The sequence below is a fragment of the Rhea pennata genome, chromosome 32 (genome assembly GCF_028389875.1).
Source record: "Rhea pennata isolate bPtePen1 chromosome 32, bPtePen1.pri, whole genome shotgun sequence".
NCBI lineage: Eukaryota > Metazoa > Chordata > Aves > Rheiformes > Rheidae > Rhea > Rhea pennata.
The window spans coordinates 759,820-782,715 of record NC_084694.1 but is presented as its reverse complement, the minus strand read 5'-3'; the positions used below and the strand labels follow the sequence as shown (position 1 = coordinate 782,715).

The following is a 22,896-nucleotide window of genomic DNA, read 5'->3' as shown; positions in this document are numbered from 1 at the left end:
TCTGCCTCCCGCCATCCCCCCACCCGTCCCTCTGTCCTTTCACCTTTCCCCCATCCCTCCGTCTCCCCCCTCCGCTCCTCCCTCTGCCCCCTCCATCCCTTTGGGTTCCCCCTCCGGGGTGGGGGGTGGGCCCTGCCTCTCCCCCCCCCCCAACCGGCCTCAGCGCCGTTAAACACCGGCTGAGGCCGCACAAGCTCATCGCACCCGCGAGGCGTGCCCCCCCCCCCCCTCCGCGCCCACAGGCTCGGGCCAATCAGAAACGAGCGCTGAGGGCTGCGACCAATCAGAGCACGCGGGTGCAGCGGTTGATAGGCGGGAGGATTAGCCAATGCGGTTTTCCGTTGCTGGGCGCCAGGGTTTGCCGGCGGGAGAGCCTGTAGAAGGCGGGGCAGGCAGGAGTAGGAGCCAATGAGAGTCAGCGTTGAGGGTTGATCGGCGTTCCCCTGACCAATAGCATTCCGCGATGCCGCCGAACGGCCTTCTGGGAGCCACGGCGAGTCGGTAGAAGAAGGCGGAGTCTCGGTGCAGGGCCATGAAGATGGGCGGGGCGCCGTCTGGACGGACATCCGCTCTAGCCAAACAGCTCGGTGGGCGGGCGGAGAGGTGCCGGCTGCGGCCAATGAAAGGCGGCGGCGCCGTTGACAGCCAGGAGCACGGGCGAATGGGCGCGGAGTCCGCGGAGCCGCGGGCCCAATGGCGGCGGAGGGCGGGGCCTGCGGCGGAGGGGCAGTGCTCGGAGCCAATGAGCTGGGCGCGACGCGTGAGTGGCGGGGGGCCGGCCCAATAGGGGCGTGTCGGGGGCGGCGCGGCGGAGTGAGGCGCCATGTCGCGGCGGCGGTGGCGGGGCCCGCAGAGCGCGGAGGGCAGCGGCCGCGGGGGGGAGATGGGGAAGATGGCGGCGGGCGGCGGCGGTGGGGGCGGCTCGGGCCGTTACTACGGCGGGGGCGGCGAGGGCGGCCGCGCTCCCAAGCGCCAGAAGACGGAGAACGCGGAGCCGCCGCCGCACGGGCCCGGCGGGCCGGGGGGGGCTGGCGGCGGGCCCGGCGCCGCCGGAGCGGTGAGCGCGGTCGGGGGCAGCGTGGGGGTGGCGAGGCCGGGGCCTGAGGGGACCGTTGTGGTGGGGCCTGGAGGGGGGGGGCAGGGCTGGGCCATGTGGGGGGGGGGCAGGGCCTCGATGGGGGGTAAAATGAGGGCAGGACAGGCCTGAGAGGGGTAAGAAAGGGCCTGGGGGGGTGAGGATGGGGGCAGGATGGGGCCTGAGGGGGGTAAAAGTGGGGGGCAGGATGGGGCCTGAGGGGGGTAAGAGTGGCGAGGGGCAGGATGGGGCCTGAGGGGGTAAGAAGGGGCCTGAGGGGGGGCAGAGTCAGGCCTGAGAGGGGTAAGAGTAAGGGACAGGATGGGGCCTGAGAGGGGTAAGAGTAGAGGGGGGCAGGATGGGGCCTGAGAGGGGTAAGAGTTGGGGGGGCAGGATGGGGCCTGGGAGGAGGTAAGGAAGGGCCTGTATAAGGGAGTAAAACGGGAGGCAGGATAGGGCCTAAGGGAGGTAAAAGCAGGAGGCAGGATGAGGTGGGTAAGAACGAGCCTGAGCGGGTAAATCCAGGGGGCAGGATGGGGGCAGGTAAGGGAGGTCTTCAGAAGGGTAAGAATGGGGGGGGCAGGGTGAGGGGCAAACGGGAAGGCAGGAGGAGACCTGGAGAGGGGGAACGAGATGGGACTTTGAGGGATGTCAGAGCATGGACAAGGGACACTGGATAGACCAAGCCCTCGGAGGGTCTCAGGGTCCTCGGGTGGGTGGGGGGGACCACAGTGTTTGTTCTTTGGGGTTGGAAAGGCTTGGTCAGGTTGTGGGGGGGGGGGGGCTCAGCACCCTTGGGGACTGGGGGGGGAGGGAGTTTCAGGGGGCAAAGCTGGGCCCTGAGGGGCAGAAGTGTGTCTGTGAAGTGCTGGGGTTGGAAAGGTGCTGGGCTGCCTGCCCAGGCAGGATCCGAGAGGTTCAAATTCATCGTCTTGTCTGTGGTGACAGAGACATTCAGGGTTTTTTTGGGGGGCACGTGTGAGGGCAGGATCCATTGAGATTCCTGCAGCGGTGACCAAGCCCTTCTTCAGAGGGACTTTTTCTCGGCTGTGCCACAGACATGCATAACTTTGGGCGAATAAAGAGATCTCAGCGGCTTTTGCCAGTGGTGCAGATGCCGTATTGAAACAAACCCTTCTCGCCCGCCAGGAGAACTACGACGATCCCCACAAGACGCCCGCTTCCCCGGTGGTTCACATCCGGGGGCTGATCGATGGCGTCGTGGAGGCCGATCTCGTGGAGGCTCTTCAGGAATTTGGTCCTATCAGGTGAGGTGTCGTGTTGAGCGAGCGGAAAAGCCCGGCTCTGCGTTTCGGTGCCCGTGGCGGTTACCGCCGGAGCGGTCGCTGGCGTGTTGCTCTGACCGAGCCGCTTCCCTGCCCTAGTTATGTGGTGGTGATGCCCAAGAAGAGACAGGCCTTGGTGGAGTTTGAGGATATTCTTGGCGCCTGCAACGCTGTGAACTACGCAGCGGACAACCAGATCTACATTGCCGGTCACCCTGCTTTCGTTAACTACTCCACTAGCCAGAAAATATCCCGTCCTGGGGACACGGATGACTCCAGGGGCGTCAACAACGTTCTGCTCTTCACCATCCTCAACCCAATTTACTCGATCACGACGGTGGGTGAAGCATCCAGGACAGGGTTCGCTGGGCGCTGTAGGGACAAGAGCAGCGTAAAAGGGGGCAGGCGGCTGTTGGCGTCGCGGTGTAGATGAGAACAGCTTGTCCCAATAACGGAGTGTTTTAACGCGGGGCTGTTTGAGGGGTGGGCTCCTGGCGGGGTCTTAACTGCGACTGAATCTCCTCCGGGCCTGCTGGTGGTCTCGGCTCTGCTCCTCCCGTTTCCGAAATGGTGTTTGCGCAGCCAGGCAGGGGATCTTCCCTCCTAGTCTTAGGACCTGTTGCTTTGCGGGTGGCTTGTGCCTTGTGTGGTGCGTGGGGTGGTGAAATCCGGCTGTAGCGCTGCAGCAGACACAGCCGCAGTCTCCCGTGGACGGCTGTTGAGCCAGCGGGCCTGGCTGCCGCGGTGTGAGTCGGCCGGATTCCTCATGCCTCTCCACTGTCCCGCAGGATGTGCTCTATACCATCTGCAACCCCTGCGGCCCTGTGCAGAGGATCGTTATCTTCAGAAAAAACGGAGTCCAGGCCATGGTGGAATATCCTTCCGTGCCCCGGGGGGCTCTCGGGGCTCCTCGGTTGTTCGTTGGTGTTGTGCGACTCCGTGTCTGAGCCCGTCTGTCAGACCTGACCGGTGTTGGGGCACGTTGGCTGCGGTAGCGGGACCCTGTCTCCAGCGTGTCCCGCTCGGGGTGATGTCCCTGGTGGGGAGGGAGCTGCGGGTGGGAGTTGCACTCGCCCCTTGTCGAGGGAGTCCCGAATCGCCCCTTCTCCCTGGGTCCGACGCTGCGGCATCCGTGCCGCTCTGGGAACGACTCGCGGGACGGGCGAAGCCGTCGCTTGCGCAGCGCTTCCGATCGCGACGCTGAGCTGGTGGCCGTGGCAAACCCCTCCTGTCCGCGTGGCGTGGTCGAGGTGATCCTGCTGCTCCCGGACGGAGAAACCCGCGTGGAAAATGCCTCGTTCCCTAAACTTCCTTAACGCTACGAACGTTCGACTCCGTGCAGAGCGCGCAGCGAGCCAAGGCGTCCCTCAACGGGGCTGACATTTACTCCGGGTGTTGCACTCTGAAGATCGAATACGCCAAGGTAAGCGTCCCCGCGAGCTCGGGTAGGGACGCGGTGCCCGTGTCGCACGCGGGCCTCGGACGAGTCCAGGTATCGCAGGTAATTGGAGCAGTGTAATTAGACCTCGTTAGACCTTTTTTTTAAAAGCGTTAATTTTAAAAAAGGAGATGCTTTCCTATCACTTGGCCAACAGCAGCCTGGAGCGGAACGGAGATAATCCCTGCTTTCTTGGTGAGGTAGTTGAGCACAGTTACACAGTCATCACTGGCTGAAAAACCTGAACAATTGATTGAAAAGCTCATTTTTCACTCAGTTTTATTTTTGCGCCGCTGTTGGGCACAGCCTTGCCTTGTGAAGCCAGAGAGAGAGCTGGAATCCCTTCTGTGAGGGCTTGGGTGAGGGTTTGGGGAGAGTCGGATCGTTTACGCAGGCTCGCGCCGCCTCTGTGACTGCTGCTTCCTGCAAGGAACTGTTTGCCCGGAGGCTGGCGGTTTGTTGAGGGATCCTCTGAGACCGCGGAAGGCCGAACGGAGCAGTAAACCCCTTGGCTTTCTCGCGGGGTGAAGCTGTTCTCGTGCTGACCGCGTGCGTGTGCGTCTTTTCTTCCAGCCCACGCGCCTGAACGTGTTCAAGAACGACCAGGATACCTGGGATTACACAAACCCCAATCTCAGCGGACAAGGTAATCTCCGATGAACTGCTTTGTAACTACACACAAAGCTGCTGCCAGTTGACTAGAGCACCTCATATAGCGATCCACGTTATGTAATGCCATTAGCCTGCCGTTACCTTCAGTCAGAGCTGGTGTAGGCTGGTGCACGGCGGGGCGACAGTTGAGGTGGGGAAAGTTAATGTGAAAACTGAGTGGTGATTTGCTAGGGATTTCTCTTGATGGCTTGTACCGCGCATTTACTGTCGGGGAGGCATCAGTCAGGAGCTTGAAACGAAGGAAATCTCTGCACAAGTGTTTTTTTTTATTATTATTATTTATTTTATTAAGGAGTCTCTAGTGGTTAGTGGTTTGGGGGGAAAGTGCCATTGGTTTCTTGTGTGGGAGCCGGACAGCCTGCCCTGCTGCCGGCTCTTTGCTTGCCTCACCTGCAGAACTGGAGCTGGTTTACCAAAACGGGGCTCTTGGCTGTGTCGCCTTCCTTGAGCTGCTACAGCTGAAGGGCGAGTTGGAAACGACCCTGGGCTGGCAGGGGGAGGCACCGGGCTTACGAACACGCGTGCGTGTAAAACCACAAGGGAAACGCCGGTTCCCTTAAGTTCAAAAGGGGAAAAAAAAAGTTGCCCACCTCCCCCCCCCCCCCCAAAAAAAGAGCCCCGCTGTGCTCCTGCCCATGAGATTTCCCGAGACTGGATGTCTTCCTCTCCCAAACTGGGTGCGGAGAGTTAGCAGCCCAGAGGCTGGGTGCGACCGCTAACACGGGGCTTCCGTGGAAGCCGCGGCCCGCGGTGCCGGGCTGCGCGGGGTTAGCCAGAGCTCGCGCTTCGGGCCTCGAAACTTGGGGGCGCGGAGCCGGAGGAGTGCTGTAGCGGCCAAGCTCTGCTGGGGCAGCGTTTCTCCGTCGGCAGGGCTGGCCGCGTCTAAGGAACGGTACCAATTTGCTTGGCAGCACTTGTCTCGCTTCATATTTTAAAGCCGGGGTGTCAGCTCACAGAGGCCTCGATTTGGCCCCACGGGTCGGACGGCGGCTCCGGCGCTCAAAACGGGGGATTGGGGGCGGCGGGGAGGAGCTCGCTGGGGTCCCGCCGAGGAATCTGTCGCGTTCCCGAAGCGGGGAGCCGGCCTGTCCTCTGCCACGCTGCACTCGCTTCCAGAGGCCGCCGCTGATCCCCCGCGAGCCGGGAGCTCCGGCTCTCTGGGGCAGCGTGTCAGGCGCTGCCGAGCGGTCGCTGCCGGGCCGCTCCGCAGGCGCCGTCTCGTGGACACCCCTGCTTTTAAAAGATGAAAAGCCGTTAATGTGCTGAAGCAAGCAATGGCATTACATGACTTAACAAAAACAAGAGACAAATCTCTCCTCCAAGGCACATACCTAGAAGATGTGCAGAGCTGCAGGGGCTAGTTGCAGGGCTGTGCATTGATTTAGATGCATCGTGGCTTGCCTGACACGAGGCTGGGAGTCGGGGCGGGGGGTGCAGTAACGTGGCCTTTCCCAGCTCTGAGCAGTTATTGCACATAAACCCCGGGGACCGTACTACAGCGGAAGTCCCGAATTGGCCGTGACCTGCCTCTGCACATTCCTCACACCACACAGTGTAGAAACCTTACTAGCTCTTCCTGGAGAAAACACGCAGCATCCAGAAACAAGCAGCAGCTTGAGCTCATTACATCAAGAACACAACACCGTGGTCCAAGGACTATCTACAGCACAGAGAGAGAGAGAGAAAGAGGCGCAGCATGCCACAGCAGACATTACTTTTACTTACCAAAACCAAACCAAACTGAACCCAAGAATGTACACAGAACTAGAAAACACAGACCCGAGGGTCCTCAAAACAAGCCCAGCAGCGCTCTTATCGGAGAACGGAGTAGATCTGAGGCCCTCCAAGACATAGGATTGCTCTCAACACGGTTTGGTTTGGGAGGGCAGTTCCTTTGCTTATACTTTTTCTCCTGCAGTCCTCAACTGCCACCATATCAGCGCCAAGTGGAGAAAAAAACCAAACAAAACCCCAAAGGCACACAGATCCCTAAGAGGCTGTACCTGGGGTGTGCAGTCTGGCACACGCACGCGTTCGGGGCCACTTGAGCCGAGACACATTTCCATTACAGAGGAGACACGCACACTGGAAAGAACTACACAGAGCCAGAAGCACCATTTTGTTACAGCACAACACAAATTCAGGAGGTGAAACACGGAGGAACACTCTCATTTATCACACCTTTATGTCCTCTGTCTTGGTATCTTCTGAGGACAAAACATCTGTGAGACCTTTTTAAAGATTTTACTTTTTTTTTTTTTTTTTTTTAAAGAAAAATTGTAGCGGTTTTGTGCCTTTGACCTGTATTTATGACTCTGAAACCATGTGATGCAGGGTCGCAGTGTATGTTTGATGGGACGCCATCTTTCAGAACTGTGCTAACTCACTCTTGAAGCGTCCAATGGTAAGAGAAATACAGAATTTTTATATGACAATGGACATTGTACTTTGTACTCCCGCTGTAAGTAGCCCTTTTCAATCTTTGTAATGACTCGGAATAAACCTGTACGAAACACGGTCGTTTAAAGGGAAGAAAAGAGCAATTGTACGGTGACATGAACGTGTTATGCCTTGTACGTGATGGCTCGTTTTAACCTATTACTGCTGTTGCTTTGCTGCCGTGCCTGTATCAGTCTCACTCCCTCTCCCTTTTGTCAGAGCGGGGAGATGTCTTGCCACTTGTTTTTATTTTGTTTTCTGTATTTTTATTTTCTTCTTTTTATTGCTATCTAGAAACTTAGCAGCGTCTCGGAGGCTGGGGGCACGGAGTGGGGCACTCCTTTATTTATTTAATTCTCCCCCCCCCCCCTTTTTTTCCCCCCTTGCCTTGTTGTCAAACCTCCTTTGTAGCCAGCTCGGAGAAGGGCCCGGCTCTCCGCGGGGGACGGCGTGGGCAGCCCCTTTTCCTTGGGGCTCCGGCCGCCTCCCGCGGCGCTGGGCCGCGTCCGCGCGAGGGAGGGAACGTGGGGAGGGTCGGACCGAGCGATCGGATCCGCGGCGGCAGCTCGGAGCGACGCCGCCCGCTCCGGTTTCGCTCTGGACCGGGCTTCCCCGGCCTCGGGGGAAGAGGGGGGAGAGTCCCGGTCCCTGGTCGGAGGAGACGAGGGTCCCGGGAGTGTGGCTGGCCCCGGGGACGGGGGAGATCCGAGGATGCCCCGCGGGAGCGCGGGGCGGCCTCCCTCCCTCCCTCCCTCCCCGGCAGCCCGGCAGGGATTTTGCGGCCGAAGAGCGGGCCGGGAACCGGCCCGATTGGCCTCACGGTGACGCTTGTGCGTGGTGCCTCCGCTCTCGGGTAGCTCGGGAATCCCCGGCGCCTCGCCGCAGGTCATGGTTTAAGCGTTAAGGCCTCGGAGGAGCCCGGCGCGCCCAGGGGAACCTGGCGCGAAGCCTTGGGTGCGTTCTCCTCCCCGACGTCGGTTGTAACCTGTGCTTCTGCCTGCAGGCGACCCGGGCGGCAACCCCAACAAGCGCCAGAGGCAGCCCCCGCTCCTCGGAGACCACCCCGCGGAGTACGGTAGGGCCCTGCCGGGGCTGAGCGGGCGAGGTGTAGCACGTGGTGGGGGGGTGTCTCCAACCTTCTTCCTCCCCCCCCATCTGCTTCCGCAGGAGGACCCCACGGCGGATACCACGGGCACTACCACGACGAGGGCTACGGCCCGCCGCCGCCGCACTACGAAGGGAGACGCATGGGCCCTCCGGTCGGGGGGCACCGCCGGGGGCCCAGCCGCTACGGCCCCCAGTACGGGCACCCGCCTCCCCCGCCGCCGCCCCCGGACTACGGCCCCCACGCCGACAGCCCCGTCCTCATGGTGTATGGCTTAGACCAGTCCAAGATGAACTGCGACCGGGTCTTCAACATTTTCTGCCTCTACGGAAACGTGGAGAAGGTAAGCGGAAACCACGGCGGCTTCCCGAAGCCCCGGGGGCTGAGGTGATCCCTCCGAGGGGTCTGAGCGATGGGCGCCGAGGGTGTTTGGGGCAGAGGCCGCGCTGCCAGGTCCGCGGAGGCGGCAGGCAGCTCTCGAGACGGTCGTCCTCCTGCAAACGGTCGCTTCGGCGGCCCTGAGGGAACATCGCTCTCGAGACCTTGTGCCGGGTCGAGAAAGGTCTTGGTCTGGGAGGCGGGAAGGACCTTGGTTTGGGAGGGAGGAGGTCGGGCCCAGCTTTTCCCCAGCGCAGGAGGTAGCTGAAAGGACCCGGATGCCCAGCTGTCTCCGCGCTTGACCGCGGTGCTTCGCTTCCAGGTGAAGTTCATGAAGAGCAAGCCGGGAGCAGCCATGGTGGAGATGGCGGACGGCTACGCCGTGGACCGGGCCATCACCCACCTCAACAACAACTTCATGTTCGGGCAGAAGCTTAACGTCTGGTAGGTCGGCGCGGCGGCCCCCCGGGAGGGCCGGGCCTCGCCGGGAAGCGCCGTGGTGAGCCGCCGCGCCTCTCCCCCGCAGCGTGTCCAAGCAGCAGGCCATCATGCCCGGACAGTCGTACGGGCTGGAGGACGGTTCCTGTAGCTACAAGGACTTCAGCGGCTCCCGCAACAACCGCTTCTCCACCCCCGAGCAGGCGGCCAAGAACAGGATCCAGCACCCCAGCAACGTGCTCCACTTCTTCAACGCTCCCCTGGAAGTGACGGAAGACAACTTCTACGAGGTAGGCGCTGCGCCTCGGGCCCGGGGCCGTTGCGGCCGAACGAGTCGCCCTCCTTCCCCCAACCCAAATCTCTCCTAGATCTGCGACGAGCTGGGCGTGAAGCGGCCGTCCTCGGTCAAGGTGTTTTCGGGCAAAAGTAAGTAGCTTTGGGCAGGGAGCCGCCTCGCGAGAGGTGCCGCAAAGGCGACGGGGCCGTGCGCGTGCCCCCCGCTGCTCCCTGCCCCGGGGCCGGGGGCGCGAGCGGGAGGGCAGGGCGGCAACGCCGCTGGCAGCCGTCGGGCTGAGGAAGGCTCACGCCTCCGCAGGCGAGCGCAGCTCCTCCGGCTTGCTCGAGTGGGAGTCCAAGAGTGACGCGCTGGAGACGCTCGGCTTCCTCAACCACTACCAGATGAAGAACCCGAGTAAGTGAACCGGGAGGAGAGGGAACCTCCGCGTCCCCGGGGTGGGGAGGGGACGAGGCGGTGCCAGTTTTACCGGAGGAAACCACTGACGTGGTTTCCCGGCGGCGCTGGGACGCGGTGCGCCGTCGGGAAGCATCGGTGCCCCTGCTCCCGCTGGGTTTCTCAGCCGTGGGTTAAAAATGACCTCGAGCGACAGCTCTAAATCCGCCCCTTCGGAGAGGAGCGGACCTAAAAAAAAAAAAAAAAAACCTCGTAAGGCCCCCAAACCCCGCGCCGCCGCTGTGCTAACGTCCCCCCGCGTGTGTTTTCCCCTAGATGGGCCGTACCCGTACACGCTGAAACTCTGCTTCTCCACCGCTCAGCACGCCTCGTAAGGGGCGCCCGAGCCGGCCCGCCGGCGCCGGGGCCCTCCCGCGCTCCGCTGGGCTGCGCCGCCCTCCCTGTATTCCTTTTTTTTTTTTTTTAAAAAAATGCTCGAGTTTAGTAGAGGCTGCCCCTTAGCGGAGGCGCGGGGAGAGGCCGAGGCGGCTCCCGGATAACCTTCGATTTTTAAAAAGAAAAATGATTGTACATGTGATTTGTTTCCCGTTCCTTTGTGCTGCCTGTGCTGTCGGCACCTTTCAATAAAACAGTTTGGAAAACGAAAGGCTGCACGCCTGGTGCTCGCAGCGGAGGGGTGTGTGTGTGTGTGTTGGGGGGGGGGGGATCCCGAAAAGCAGCTGCGTCTCGCCACGCTTCGTTATTTTGGGGTTAAAAGCTGGGACAACGGCTTGGCGTGCCGTGGGGCTGCTTCACGAGGTGTCAGGCCCTTCGGCGTGGAGGTTCTGGGGTGGGTTTGAGGGTTTCAGGGTGGAAAGGCTGGGGAGGGGGTTTCCTTGTTAAGCAGCAGCCCGGGGGGGGCGCCAGGACCGGGGGGGGGTGGAGAGACAGCGGAGGGTTTGGGGCCTCCCACATGGCCGCCCCCTGTGCCTCGGTAAGGGAGCCGCTTCCGCCTCGGTAAGGCAGCCGCTTCCGCCTCGGTGGGGGAGGAAATCAACTTCCGCCTCTTTACGAGACTACTTCCGCCTCGGTAGGGAGCGGAAGCGGGAGGTATCTCGCCGCCATCTTGGAGGCGCTGCGCAGCGCGGGCCGGGTCACGTGGCGGGAAGGGGCGGCGCTCTGTGCCCGCCCTCGCTGGTTCCCTCCCCTTCCCCACCCCCGCGGGAGGACCGTGCGGGACCTCCATGGCGGCGGCCGTTTGGGGCCTCCGGGGGCTGCTGGGGAGACGTGAGTGGGGGCGGCCCGGGGCCCCCGGGACCCTCCACCGAGCTCGGGCCCCGCCACCAGCCCCCCCTTGACCTCCAGGGCTGCCTCGCCCCCCGCTGTGACCCTAAATTAGCCTTGACCTTGCCCTTTGACCCCCCAAATCTACCCCGTGACCCCCGGCCCTGTCCTGCCCCCCCAATCCCCCCTGTGGCCCCCTCAGATCCCCCCGTGATCCCCCTAAATCCCCCTCGTGACTCCCTCCATGCCCCCCCCCAAAGCTCCCCGTGACCCCTCCAAAAATCCCCCCATGACCTCCCCCCAAATCTCCCATAACCCCCCTCATGACCCCCGGCCCTGCCCTGACCCCCCAAATCCCCCATAACCCCCCTCATGACCCCCGGCCCTGCCCTGACCCCCCAAATCCCCCATAACCCCCCTCATGACCCCTGGCCCTGCCCTGACCCCCCCCCAAATCCTCCCCATGACCCCAGGCCCTACCTTGACCCCCCCATGTCTTTCCCCCCACCCCATGACCCCCATATTCCCCCTATCTCCCCCCCCCTTGTGCCCCCCCCCCCCAGAGCAAGGCTGTGGCTGCCCCCCCCCCCCGGACGCCTGGGCCCCCCAGAGGCAGCCCCTCAGCCCCTCCCTCCCCCCGGACGCCTGGGCCCCTGGAGGGGGGACGTGGCGCCGCCCCAACCTTCGCCCTTCGCCGTCCCTGGCCCCTGCCGGGCTGATGATTAACGAGGCTGACGAGGCCCTGCCCCGCGGCCCCTCCCCAGTGTCCCCAGTAACGCCCAGCCCCTCCCCAGTGTCCCCAGTGTCCCGCGGCTCCTCCCCAGTGTCGCCAGCTTAGACCAGTTTCCCATGCCCCCTTCCCAGGGTCCCCAGTGTCCTGCAGTAATGCCCAGCCCCTCCCCAGTGTCCCCAGTACCTCCCAGCCCTTCTCCAGTATCTCCCAGTCCCTCCCCAGGGGCTCCCAGTGCCCCCCTAGCCTTCTTCAGGGAGTCCCAGTCCCTTCCCAGTAGGTCCCAGTCCCTCCCCAGGGGTTCCCGGTGCCCCCTAGCCCTTTCCCAGTGGGCCCCAGACCCTCTCCAGTGGCTCCCAGTGCCCCCCAAGCCTTTCTCAGTGTGTCTCAGTCCCTTCCCAGTGTCCCCAGCCCTTACCAGTGGGTCCTAGTCCCTCCCCAGTGGCTCCCAGTGCCCCCCAGCCCTTTCCTAGGGGGTCCTGCTCCTTTCCCAGTGGCTTCCAGGCCCTTCCCAGTGCTCCCAGTGTGCTGAGGGGCCCCAGTCCCTTCCCAGTGGGTCCCAGCCCTCCTCCAGGGGTTCCCAGTGAGTCCCAGTCCCTTCCCAAGGACTCCTAGTGCCCCCAGCCCTTTCGCAGTGGCTCCCAGTCCTTCCCCAATGGCTCCCAGCCCCTCCTCAGGGGCTCCCAGTGCCCCCAGCCCTTTCATAGTGCCCCCCAGCCCTTTCGCAGTGGCTCCCAGTCCTTCCCCAGTGGCTCCCAGCCCCTCCTCAGGGGCTCCCAGTGCCCCCAGCCCTTTCCCAGTGCCTCCAGCCCTTTCACAGTGCTCCCCAGCCCTTTCGCAGTGGCTCCCAGTCCTTCCCCAGTGGCTCCCAGCCCCTCCTCAGGGGCTCCCAGTGCCCCTAGCCCTTTCACAGTGCTCCCCAGCCCTTTCCCAGTGGCTCCCAGTCCTTCCCCAGTGGCTCCCAGCCCCTCCTTAGGGGCTCCCAGTACCCCAGCCCTTTCATAGCGCTCCCCAGCCCTTTCCCAGTGGCTCCCAGCCCCCCCAGGGGCTCCCAGTGCCCCTAGCCCTTTCATAGTGCCCCCCAGCCCTTTCCCAGTGGCTCCCAGTCCCTCCCCAGTGGCTCCCAGCCCCTCCTCAGGGGCTCCCAGTGCCCCCAGCCCTTTCATAGTGCCCCCCAGCCCTTTCGCAGTGGCTCCCAGTCCCTCCCCAGTGGCTCCCAGCCCCTCCTCAGGGGCTCCCAGTGCCCCCAGCCCTTTCACAGTGCTCCCCAGCCCTTTCGCAGTGGCTCCCAGTCCTTCCCCAGTGGCTCCCAGCCCCTCCTCAGGGGCTCCCAGTGCCCCTAGCCCTTTCATAGTGCTCCCCAGCCCTTTCCCAGTGGCTCCCAGCCCCTCCCCAGTGGCTCCCAGTGCCCCCAGCCCTTTCCCAATGCCCCCCCAACCCTATCCCAGTAGCTCCCAATCCCTTCCCAGCGGCTGCCAGTCCCTTCCCGGTGCCCCCAGCGCGTCGGGGTGGGGGTGGGGGGCCGTGACGGGCTCTGCCCCCCCCCCCAGGCTTGGGGACGCCGGCGGGGCGCATGGCGGCGGGCGCGGGGCCGCGGGCCGGGGCCCACAGCTACGAGACGCTGCGGGTGACGCCGGCGCGCGACCGGGTGCTGCACGTGGAGCTGCACCGCCCCGAGAAGAGGAACGCCATGAACGTGGCCTTCTGGAGGTAACGGGGCCGGCCCGGACGCCTGGGCCCCGCCGCGGGACCCCGCCCCGCCCCGCGCCGGGCTGGGGGGGGGTGGGGGTCCCCAGGCCCCAGCGCTGCCCTCCTCCCTCGTCCCTCCCCGCAGGGAGATGGTGGAGTGTTTCCGCAAGATCGCCCAGGACCCGGCCTGCCACGCCGTCGTAATCTCGGGCGCCGGGAAGGTCTTCACGGCCGGTGAGGGCCGCCCCGGACGCCTGGGCCCCCTTCGCCAATCTCCGGGATCCCGGGGTGCCCCAGATGCCCGGGCTCCTTGACTGCCAGGACCTCAGGGTGCCCGTACGCCCGGGCTCCTTGACTGCCAGGACCTCAGGGTGCCCGGACGCCCGGGCTCCTTGATTGCCAGGACCTCAGAGTGCCTGGACTCCTGGTCTCCTTGATTGCCAGGACCTCAGGGTGCCGGGACGCTCGGGCTCTTTGATTGCCAGGACCTCAGGGTGCCCGGACGCCCGGGCTCCTTGATTGCCAGGACCTCAGGGTGCCCGGACGCCCGGGCTCCTTGATTGCCAGGACTTCAGAGTGCCTGGACGCCCGGGCTCCTTGACTGCCAGGACCTCAAGGTGCCCGGACGCCCGGGCTCCTTGATTGCCAGGACCTCAGGGTGCCAGGATGCTCGGGCTCCTTGATTGCCAGGACCTAAGGGTGCCCGGACGCCCGGGCTCCTTGATTGCCAGGACCTCAGGGTGCCCAGACGCCCGGGCTCCTTGATTGCCAGGACCTCAGAGTGCCTGGACGCCCGGCTCCTTGATTGCCAGGACCTCAGGGTGCCCGGACGCCCAGGCTCCTTGATTGCCAGGACCTCAGGGTGCCCAGACGCCCGGGCTCCTTGATTGTCAGGACCTCAGGGTGCCCAGACGCCCGGGCTCCTTCATTGCCAGGACGTCAGGGTGCCCAGACGCCTGGGCTCCTTGATTGCCAGGACCTCAGGGTGCCCGGACGCCCGGGCTCCTTGATTGCCAGGACCTCAGGGTGCCCGGACGCCCGGGCTCCTTGATTGCCAGGACCTCAGGGTGCCCGGACGCCCGGGCTCCTTGATTGCCAGGACCTCAGAGTGCCTGGACTCCTGGTCTCCTTGACTGCCAGGACCTCAGGGTTTCCGGACGCCCGGGCTCCTTGACTGCCAGGACCTCAGGGTGCCCGGACGCCCGGGCTCCTTGATTGCCAGGACCTCAGGGTGCCCGGACGCCCGGGCTCCTTGATTGCCAGGACCTCAGGGTGCCCAGACGCCCGGGCTCCTTGATTGTCAGGACCTCAAGGTGCCCAGATGCCCGGGCTCCTTGATTGCCAGGACCTCAGGGTGCCCAGACACCCGGGCTCCTTGATTGCCAGGACCTCAGGGTGCCTGGACTCCTGGTCTCCTTGATTGTCAGGACCTCAGGGTGCCCGGACGCCCGGGCTCCTTGACTGCCAGGACCTCAGGGTGCCCGGACGCCCGGGCTCCTTGATTGCCAGGACCTCAGGGTGCCCAGACACCCGGGCTCCTTGATTGCCAGGACCTCAGAGTGCCTGGACTCCTAGTCTCCTTGATTGTCAGGACCTCAGGGTGCCTGGACGCCCGGGCTTCTTGATTGCCAGGACCTCAGGGTGCCCGGACGCCCGGGCTCCTTGATTGCCAGGACCTCAGGGTGCCCAGACACCCGGGCTCCTTGATTGCCAGGACCTCAGGGTGCCTGGACTCCTGGTCTCCTTGATTGTCAGGACCTCAGAGTGCCTGGACGCCCGGACTCCTTGACTGCCAGGACCTCAGGGTGCCCGAACGCCCGGGCTCCTTGATTGCCAGGACCTCAGAGTGCCTGGACTCCTGGTCTCCTTGATTGTCAGGACCTCAGGGTGCCTGGACGCCCGGGCTCCTTGATTGCCAGGACTTCAGAGTGCCTGGACTCCTGGTCTCCTTGATTGTCAGGACCTCAGGGTGCCTGGACGCCCGGGCTCCTTGATTGTCAGGACCTCAGAGTGCCTGGACTCCTGGTCTCCTTGATAGTCAGGACCTCAGGGTGCCTGGACGCCCGGGCTCCTTGATTGTCAGGACCTCAGAGTGCCTGGACTCCTGGTCTCCTTGATTGTCAGGACCTCAGAGTGCCTGGACGCCCGGGCTCCTTGACTGCCAGGACCTCAGGGTGCCCAGACGCCCGGGCTCCTTGATTGCCAGGACCTCAGGGTGCCGGGATGCCCGGGCTCCTTGACTGCCAGGACCTCAAGGTGCCCAGATGCCCGGGCTCCTTGATTGCCAGGACCTCAGGGTGCTGGGACGCCCGGGCTCCTTGATTGCAAGGACCTCAGAGTGCCTGGACTCCTGGTCTCCTTGATTGCCAGGACCTCAGGGTGCCCGGACGCCCGGGCTCCTTGATTGCCAGGACCTCAGGGTGTCGGGACGCCTGGTCTCCTTGACTGCCAGGACCTCAGCGTGCTGGGACGCCCGGGCTCCTTGACTGCCAGGACCTCAGGGTGCCCGGACGCCCGGGCTCCTTGACTGCCAGGACCTCAGGGTGCCCGGACGCCCGGGCTCCTTGATTGCCAGGACCTCAGAGTGCCTGGACTCCTAGTCTCCTTGATTGCCAGGACCTCAGGGTGCCTGGACGCCTGGGGTCCTTGACTGCCAGGACCTCAAGGTGCCCAGACGCCCGGGCTCCTTGATTGCCAGGACCTCAGGGTGCCCAGACGCCCGGGCTCCTTGATTGCCAGGACCTCAGGGTGCTGGGACGCCCGGGCTCCTTGATTGCCAGGACCTCAGGGTGCCCGGACGCCCGGGCTCCTTGATTGCCAGGACCTCAGAGTGCCGGGACGCCCGGGCTCCTTGACTGCCAGGACCTCAGGGTGCCCGGACGCCCGGGCTCCTTGACTGCCAGGACCTCAAGGTGCCCAGATGCCCGGGCTCCTTGACTGCCAGGACCTCAGGGTGCCCAGACGCCTGGGCTCCTTGATTGCCAGTACCTCAGAGTGCCTGGACTCCTGGTCTCCTTGATTGCCAGGACCTCAGGGTGCCCGGACGCCCGGGCTCCTTGACTGCCAGGACCTCAGGGTGCCTGGACTCCTGGTCTCCTTGATTGTCAGGACCTCAGGGTGCCGGGACGCCCGGGCTCCTTGACTGCCAGGACCTCAGGGTGCCCAGACGCCCTGGCTCCTTGATTGCCAGGACCTCAGAGTGCCTGGACTCCTGGTCTCCTTGATTGCCAGGACCTCAGGGTGCCCGGACGCCCGGGCTCCTTGATTGCCAGGACCTCAGGGTGCCCGGACACCCGGGCTCCTTGACTGCCAGGACCTCAGAGTGCCTGGACTCCTGGTCTCCTTGATTGCCAGGACCTCAGGGTGCCCGGACGCCCGGGCTCCTTGACTGCCAGGACCTCAGGGTGCCCGGACGCCCGGGCTCCTTGATTGCCAGGACCTCAGGGTGCCCGGACGCCCGGGCTCCTTGATTGCCAGGACCTCAGGGTGCCCGGACGCCCGGGCTCCTTGATTGCCAGGACCTCAGGGTGCCCGGACGCCCGGGCTCCTTGATTGTCAGGACCTCAAGGTGCCCGGACGCCCGGGCTCCTTGATTGCCAGGACCTCAGGGTGCCCAGACACCCGGGCTCCTTGATTGCCAGGACCTCAGAGTGCCTGGACTCCTGGTCTCCTTGATTGCCAGGACCTCAGGGTGCCCGGACGCCCGGGCTCCTTGACTGCCAGGACCTCAGGGTGCCCGGACGCCCGGGCTCCTTGATTGCCAGGACCTCAGGGTGCCCAGACACCCGGGCTCCTTGATTGCCAGGACCTCAGAGTGCCTGGACTCCTGGTCTCCTTGATTGTCAGGACCTCAGGGTGCCTGGACGCCCGGGCTCCTTGACTGCCAGGACCTCAGGGTGCCCGGACGCCCGGGCTCCTTGATTGCCAGGACCTCAGGGTGCCCAGACACCCGGGCTCCTTGATTGCCAGGACCTCAGGGTGCCTGGACTCCTGGTCTCCTTGATTGTCAGGACCTCAGAGTGCCTGGACGCCCGGACTCCTTGACTGCCAGGACCTCAGGGTGCCCGAACGCCCGGGCTCCTTGATTGCCAGGACCTCAGAGTGCCTGGACTCCTGGTCTCCTTGATTGTCAGGACCTCAGGGTGCCTGGACGCCCGGGCTCCTTGATTGTCAGGACCTCAGAGTGCCTGGACTCCTGGTCTCCTTGATTGTCAGGACCTCAGGGTGCCTGGACGCCCGGGCTCCTTGATTGCCAGGACCTCAGGGTGCCCAGACGCCCGGGCTCCTTGATTGCCAGGACCTCAGGGTGCCCGGACGCCCGGGCTCCTTGATTGCCAGGACCTCAGGGTGCCGGGATGCCCGGGCTCCTTGACTGCCAGGACCTCAAGGTGCCCAGATGCCCGGGCTCCTTGATTGCCAGGACCTCAGGGTGCTGGGACGCCCGGGCTCCTTGATTGCAAGGACCTCAGAGTGCCTGGACTCCTGGTCTCCTTGATTGCCAGGACCTCAGAGTGCCTGGACGCCCGGGCTCCTTGATTGCCAGGACCTCAGGGTGCCCAGACGCCCGGGCTCCTTGATTGCCAGGACCTCAGGGTGCCCGGACGCCCGGGCTCCTTGATTGCCAGGACCTCAGGGTGCCGGGATGCCCGGGCTCCTTGACTGCCAGGACCTCAAGGTGCCCAGATGCCCGGGCTCCTTGATTGCCAGGACCTCAGGGTGCTGGGACGCCCGGGCTCCTTGATTGCAAGGACCTCAGAGTGCCTGGACTCCTGGTCTCCTTGATTGCCAGGACCTCAGGGTGCCCGGACGCCCGGGCTCCTTGATTGCCAGGACCTCAGGGTGTCGGGACGCCTGGTCTCCTTGACTGCCAGGACCTCAGGGTGCCCGGACGCCCGGGCTCCTTGACTGCCAGGACCTCAGGGTGCCCGGACGCCCGGGCTCCTTGATTGCCAGGACCTCAGAGTGCCTGGACTCCTAGTCTCCTTGATTGCCAGGACCTCAGGGTGCCTGGACGCCTGGGGTCCTTGACTGCCAGGACCTCAAGGTGCCCAGATGCCCGGGCTCCTTGATTGCCAGGACCTCAGGGTGCCCAGACGCCCGGGCTCCTTGATTGCCAGGACCTCAGGGTGCTGGGACGCCCGGGCTCCTTGATTGCCAGGACCTCAGGGTGCCCGGACGCCCGGGCTCCTTGATTGCCAGGACCTCAGAGTGCCGGGACGCCCGGGCTCCTTGACTGCCAGGACCTCAGGGTGCCCGGACGCCCGGGCTCCTTGACTGCCAGGACCTCAAGGTGCCCAGATGCCCGGGCTCCTTGATTGCCAGGACCTCAGGGTGCCCAGACGCCTGGGCTCCTTGATTGCCAGTACCTCAGAGTGCCTGGACTCCTGGTCTCCTTGATTGCCAGGACCTCAGGGTGCCCGGACGCCCGGGCTCCTTGACTGCCAGGACCTCAGGGTGCCTGGACTCCTGGTCTCCTTGATTGCCAGGACCTCAGGGTGCCGGGACGCCTGGTCTCCTTGACTGCCAGGACCTCAGGGTGCCCAGACGCCCTGGCTCCTTGATTGCCAGGACCTCAGAGTGCCTGGACTCCTGGTCTCCTTGATTGCCAGGACCTCAGGGTGCCCGGACGCCCGGGCTCCTTGATTGCCAGGACCTCAGGGTGCCCGGACGCCCGGGCTCCTTGACTGCCAGGACCTCAGAGTGCCTGGACTCCTGGTCTCCTTGATTGCCAGGACCTCAGGGTGCCCGGACGCCCGGGCTCCTTGACTGCCAGGACCTCAGGGTGCCCGGACGCCCGGGCTCCTTGATTGCCAGGACCTCAGGGTGCCCGGACGCCCGGGCTCCTTGATTGCCAGGACCTCAGGGTGCCCAGACACCCGGGCTCCTTGATTGCCAGGACCTCAGAGTGCCCAGACGCCTGGTCTCCTTGATAGTCAGGACCTCAGGGTGCCTGGACGCCCGGGCTCCTTGACTGCCAGGACCTCAGGGTGCCCGGACGCCCGGGCTCCTTGATTGCCAGGACCTCAGGGTGCCCAGACACCGGGGCTCCTTTATTGCCAGGACCTCAGAGTGCCTGGACTCCTGGTCTCCTTGATTGTCAGGACCTCAGGGTGCCTGGACGCCCGGGCTCCTTGACTGCCAGGACCTCAGGGTGCCCGGACGCCCGGGCTCCTTGATTGCCAGGACCTCAGGGTGCCCAGACACCCGGGCTCCTTGATTGCCAGGACCTCAGGGTGCCTGGACTCCTGGTCTCCTTGATTGTCAGGACCTCAGGGTGCCTGGACGCCCGGGCTCCTTGATTGTCAGGACCTCAGAGTGCCTGGACTCCTGGTCTCCTTGATTGTCAGGAGCTCAGGGTGCCCGGACGCCCGGGCTCCTTGATTGCCAGGACCTCAGGGTGCCTGGATGCCCGGGCTCCTTGATTGCCAGGACCTCAGAGTGCCTGGACGCCCGGGCTCCTTGACTGCCAGGACCTCAGGGTGCCTGGACGCCCGGGCTCCTTGATTGCCAGGACCTCAGGGTGCCCGGACGCCCGGGCTCCTTCATTCCTGGCCCCCCGGGGTGGGAGCGGGGGGGTCTCTTGGCTGGTCCGGGGTGGGGGCGAGGGGCGTTGGGGACATCCTGGGGGGCCCCGCGGGTGCCGGCGGTCACGGGCGACCTCGTCGGCGCAGGCCTTGACCTCATGGAGATGGGCGGCGAGTTCCTGGTGGTGGAGGGTGACGACGTGGCCCGGAAGGCCTGGAACCTGCGGCACAAGATCCGCCAGTACCAGGAGAGTTTCTCCGTGCTTGAGCAGGTGGGTCAGGCCGCGGGGACGGACGGCCGGGCGGCCGGGCGGACGGCGGGACGGACGGAGGGCGCCCGCCCCGCTCACCGCCCCGCTCTCTCGCAGTGCCCCAAGCCGGTGATCGCGGCGGTGCACGGCGCCTGCATCGGCGGGGGTGAGCTGGGGACGGGGTTGGGGGGACGGCGCCGCGGCACGGGGTCCCCTCGCTCCCACCGCGTTGTCCCTCCGCAGGCGTCGACCTCATCTCCGCCTGTGACATCCGCTACTGCACCCAGGACGCCTGGTTCCAGGTGAAGGTAGGTGGCCGCGCGGGGCCGACTTGGCCCCCGGGGTGTCTCCCTGTGTCCTTGGGTGTCCAGGGGCTTCTCGGATGTCCCTGTGGGTCTCTCGGTTGTCTCTGTGGCTCCTTGGGTGTCCTCGTGGCTCCTTGGGTGTCCAGGGTCTCCTCAGACATCCCTGTGGGTCCCTTGGTTGCCCCTTTGGGTCCCTTGGTTGTCCCTGTGGCTCCTTGGGTGTCCTCGTGGCTCCTTGGGTGTCCAGGGTCTCCTCAGACATCCCTGTGGGTCCCTTGGTTGCCCCTTTGGGTCCCTTGGTTGTCCCTGTGGCTCCTTGGGTGTCCAGGCGCTTCTCAGATGTCCTTCTATCTCCTTGGACGTCCCCGTGGGCCCTGAGACGTCCCTGTGGCCCCTCAAGCATCCCTGTGTCTCCTTGGATGTCCAAAGGCACCTGGGACATCCTTGTGACCCCTTAGACCTACCTGAGGGTCCCTTGGTTGTCCCTGTCTTGTGTGTCCCTGTGATCCCTCAGAGGTCCCTGTGACCCATAGGGAATCCTTGTGTCTCTTGGGTGTCCCTGTGTCCTCTTGGATGCCTAGTGGCCCCTGGGATGTCCCTGTGACCCCTCAGATGTCCCTGTGACTCTTCGGACGTCCCCAGGTCCCCTCGGTGGTTCCGGTGTCTCCTCAGATGTCCCCATGTTCCCTTGGGCCTCCCTGTGTGCCCTTGTGTGTCAGGAGGCTCCTCAGGTCTCTGTGTCTCCTTGGGTGTCCCCTGGGCCCCTCAGATGTCCCCAAGGCCCCTCAAGGCTTCCCGAAGGCCACCAGATATCTCTTGTGGCCCCTTTGGTATCTCCACGTGCCCTTGTGCACCCCCCCAGCCCCCGTCGTGTGTCCCCATGGCCCCTTGGGGGCCACCAGGACGCAAAGGTTTTGGTGGCCCCTCGCACGTCCCCCATGTCCCCTCACGTGTCCCCGCGCCCGCAGGAGGTGGACATCGGGCTGGCGGCTGACGTGGGCACCCTGCAGCGTCTCCCGAAGATCGTGGGCAGCCAGAGGTGGGTGCCGGGGCTGGGGGTGGCGGTGGCGGTGGGGAGCATCATGGGGACATCACGGGGTCACCAGGGGTGACATTGCTGGGGACCCGTCTCACCGTCCGCCTCCTCCGCAGCCTCGTGAACGAGCTGGCCTTCACCGCGCGCAAGATGATGGCGCCCGAGGCGCAGAGCTGCGGCTTGGTGAGGTATCGGAGAGGGGGCCCAGGCGTCCGGGGCGGCCCGGGGGCCGACGAGGTGGCCGCGGGGTGACGCGAAGGTGTCGCCCCGCAGCCGCGTGTTCCCCGACAAGGAGGCGCTGCTGCGGGGCGCCCTGGACCTGGCGACCGCCGTGGCGGCCAAGAGCCCGGTGGCCGTGCAGGGCACCAAGGTGAACCTGGTGTACGCGCGCGACCACCCCGTCGCCGAGGGCCTGCGCTACGCCGTGAGTCCCCCGCGCCGTCCCCGGCCGTGCCCTGTGCCCGTGGCCGTCCCGTCTGCGTGTCCCGCCCTGTCCCCGTGGCCGTGTGGTCCCCGTGACCGTGTTGTCCCCGTGGCCGTGTTGTCCCCATGCCCATGTGGTCCCCGTGGCCATGTGGTCCCCGTGACCGTGTTGTCCCCGTGGCCGTGTGGTCCCCATGCCCATGTTGTCCCCGTGGCCGTGTTGTCCCCATGCCCATGTGGTCCCCGTGGCCATGTGGTCCCCATGGCCGTGTTGTCCCCGTGGCCATGTGGTCCCCATGCCCATGTTGTCCCCGTGGCCGTGTTGTCCCCATGCCCATGTGGTCCCCGTGGCCGTGTGGTCCCCGTGGCCATGTGGTCCCCGTGCCCATGTGGTCCCTCTGCCCGTGTTGTCCCCCTGCCCATGTTGTCCCTGTGCCCGTGTGGTCCCCGTGGCCGTGTGGTCCCCGTGGCCGTGTTGTCCCCGTGCCCATGTGGTCCCCCTGCCCGTGTTGTCCCCCTGCCTGTGTTGTCCCCATGCCCATGTTGTCCCTGTGCCCATGTGGTCCCTGTGCCCATGTTGTCCCCATACTTGTGTTGTCCCTCTGCCTGTGTTGTCCTCCTGCCCGTGTTGTCCCCATACCCATGTGGTCCCCGTCCCCGTGCCGTCCCTGAGGGTGCCCGTCCCCAGGCCACCTGGAACATGAGCATGCTGCAGACCGAGGACATCCTCAAGTTGGTGCAGGCCACGCTGGAGAAGAAGGACGCCGGCGACGTGGCCTTCTCCAAGCTGTAGGGACGGCGGCTCCCCGCGCCGCCGGCGCCAATAAACCGCCCACGTCCCCGCGCCCCCGCGTCCCGCCTCATCCCTGGGCACCGCTGCCGGCGTGGGGACGGGGTGTCTCCGTGTCCCCAAGGTGCCACGATGGAGATGGGCGGGGGGGACCGCGAGGTGCCACGATGGAGATGATAGGATGTCCCCATGTCCCCGAGGTGCTGTGTTGGAGATGGGGGGACCCTGGGGTGCTGTGACGGGGATTGGGGTGACCCTCGGGTGCTGTGATGGGGACTGGGTGTCCCCGAGGTGCCACAGTGGAGATGGGGGGGGGGGCTCTGGGGTGCTCTGATGGGGATTGGGGTGTCCCTGTCTCTCCAG

General features: G+C 65.0%; 2 protein-coding genes across 3 annotated transcripts; both read left to right on the top strand.

Moving 5' to 3' along the window:
* Positions 1-823: 823 nt before the first annotated feature.
* On the top strand, positions 824-10,168 carry HNRNPL (heterogeneous nuclear ribonucleoprotein L). 2 transcript variants are annotated; one of them, XM_062598294.1, is made up of 13 exons: positions 824-1,057; positions 2,225-2,343; positions 2,461-2,698; positions 3,150-3,235; positions 3,688-3,784; positions 4,373-4,445; positions 7,914-7,985; positions 8,078-8,358; positions 8,716-8,837; positions 8,920-9,121; positions 9,200-9,257; positions 9,427-9,522; positions 9,838-10,168. In XM_062598294.1, exons 1-13 carry the CDS (start codon positions 824-826, stop codon positions 9,894-9,896), a joined length of 1,737 nt encoding a protein of 578 aa, XP_062454278.1. In that variant the 3' UTR covers positions 9,897-10,168. The 2 variants fall into 2 exon arrangements, with proteins under 2 accessions (XP_062454278.1, XP_062454279.1); XM_062598295.1 differs by having other exon boundaries at positions 920-1,057; positions 9,394-9,522.
* Positions 10,169-10,700: 532 nt separating this feature from the next.
* Positions 10,701-22,588, top strand: ECH1 (enoyl-CoA hydratase 1). Its single transcript, XM_062598296.1, has 10 exons — positions 10,701-10,788; positions 13,066-13,225; positions 13,350-13,438; positions 19,876-20,000; positions 20,097-20,145; positions 20,223-20,287; positions 21,253-21,323; positions 21,437-21,508; positions 21,594-21,744; positions 22,432-22,588. The coding sequence occupies exons 1-10, from the start codon at positions 10,746-10,748 to the stop codon at positions 22,534-22,536; spliced, it is 930 nt and encodes a 309-aa protein (XP_062454280.1). The 5' UTR covers positions 10,701-10,745; the 3' UTR covers positions 22,537-22,588.
* Positions 22,589-22,896: the final 308 nt, after the last annotated feature.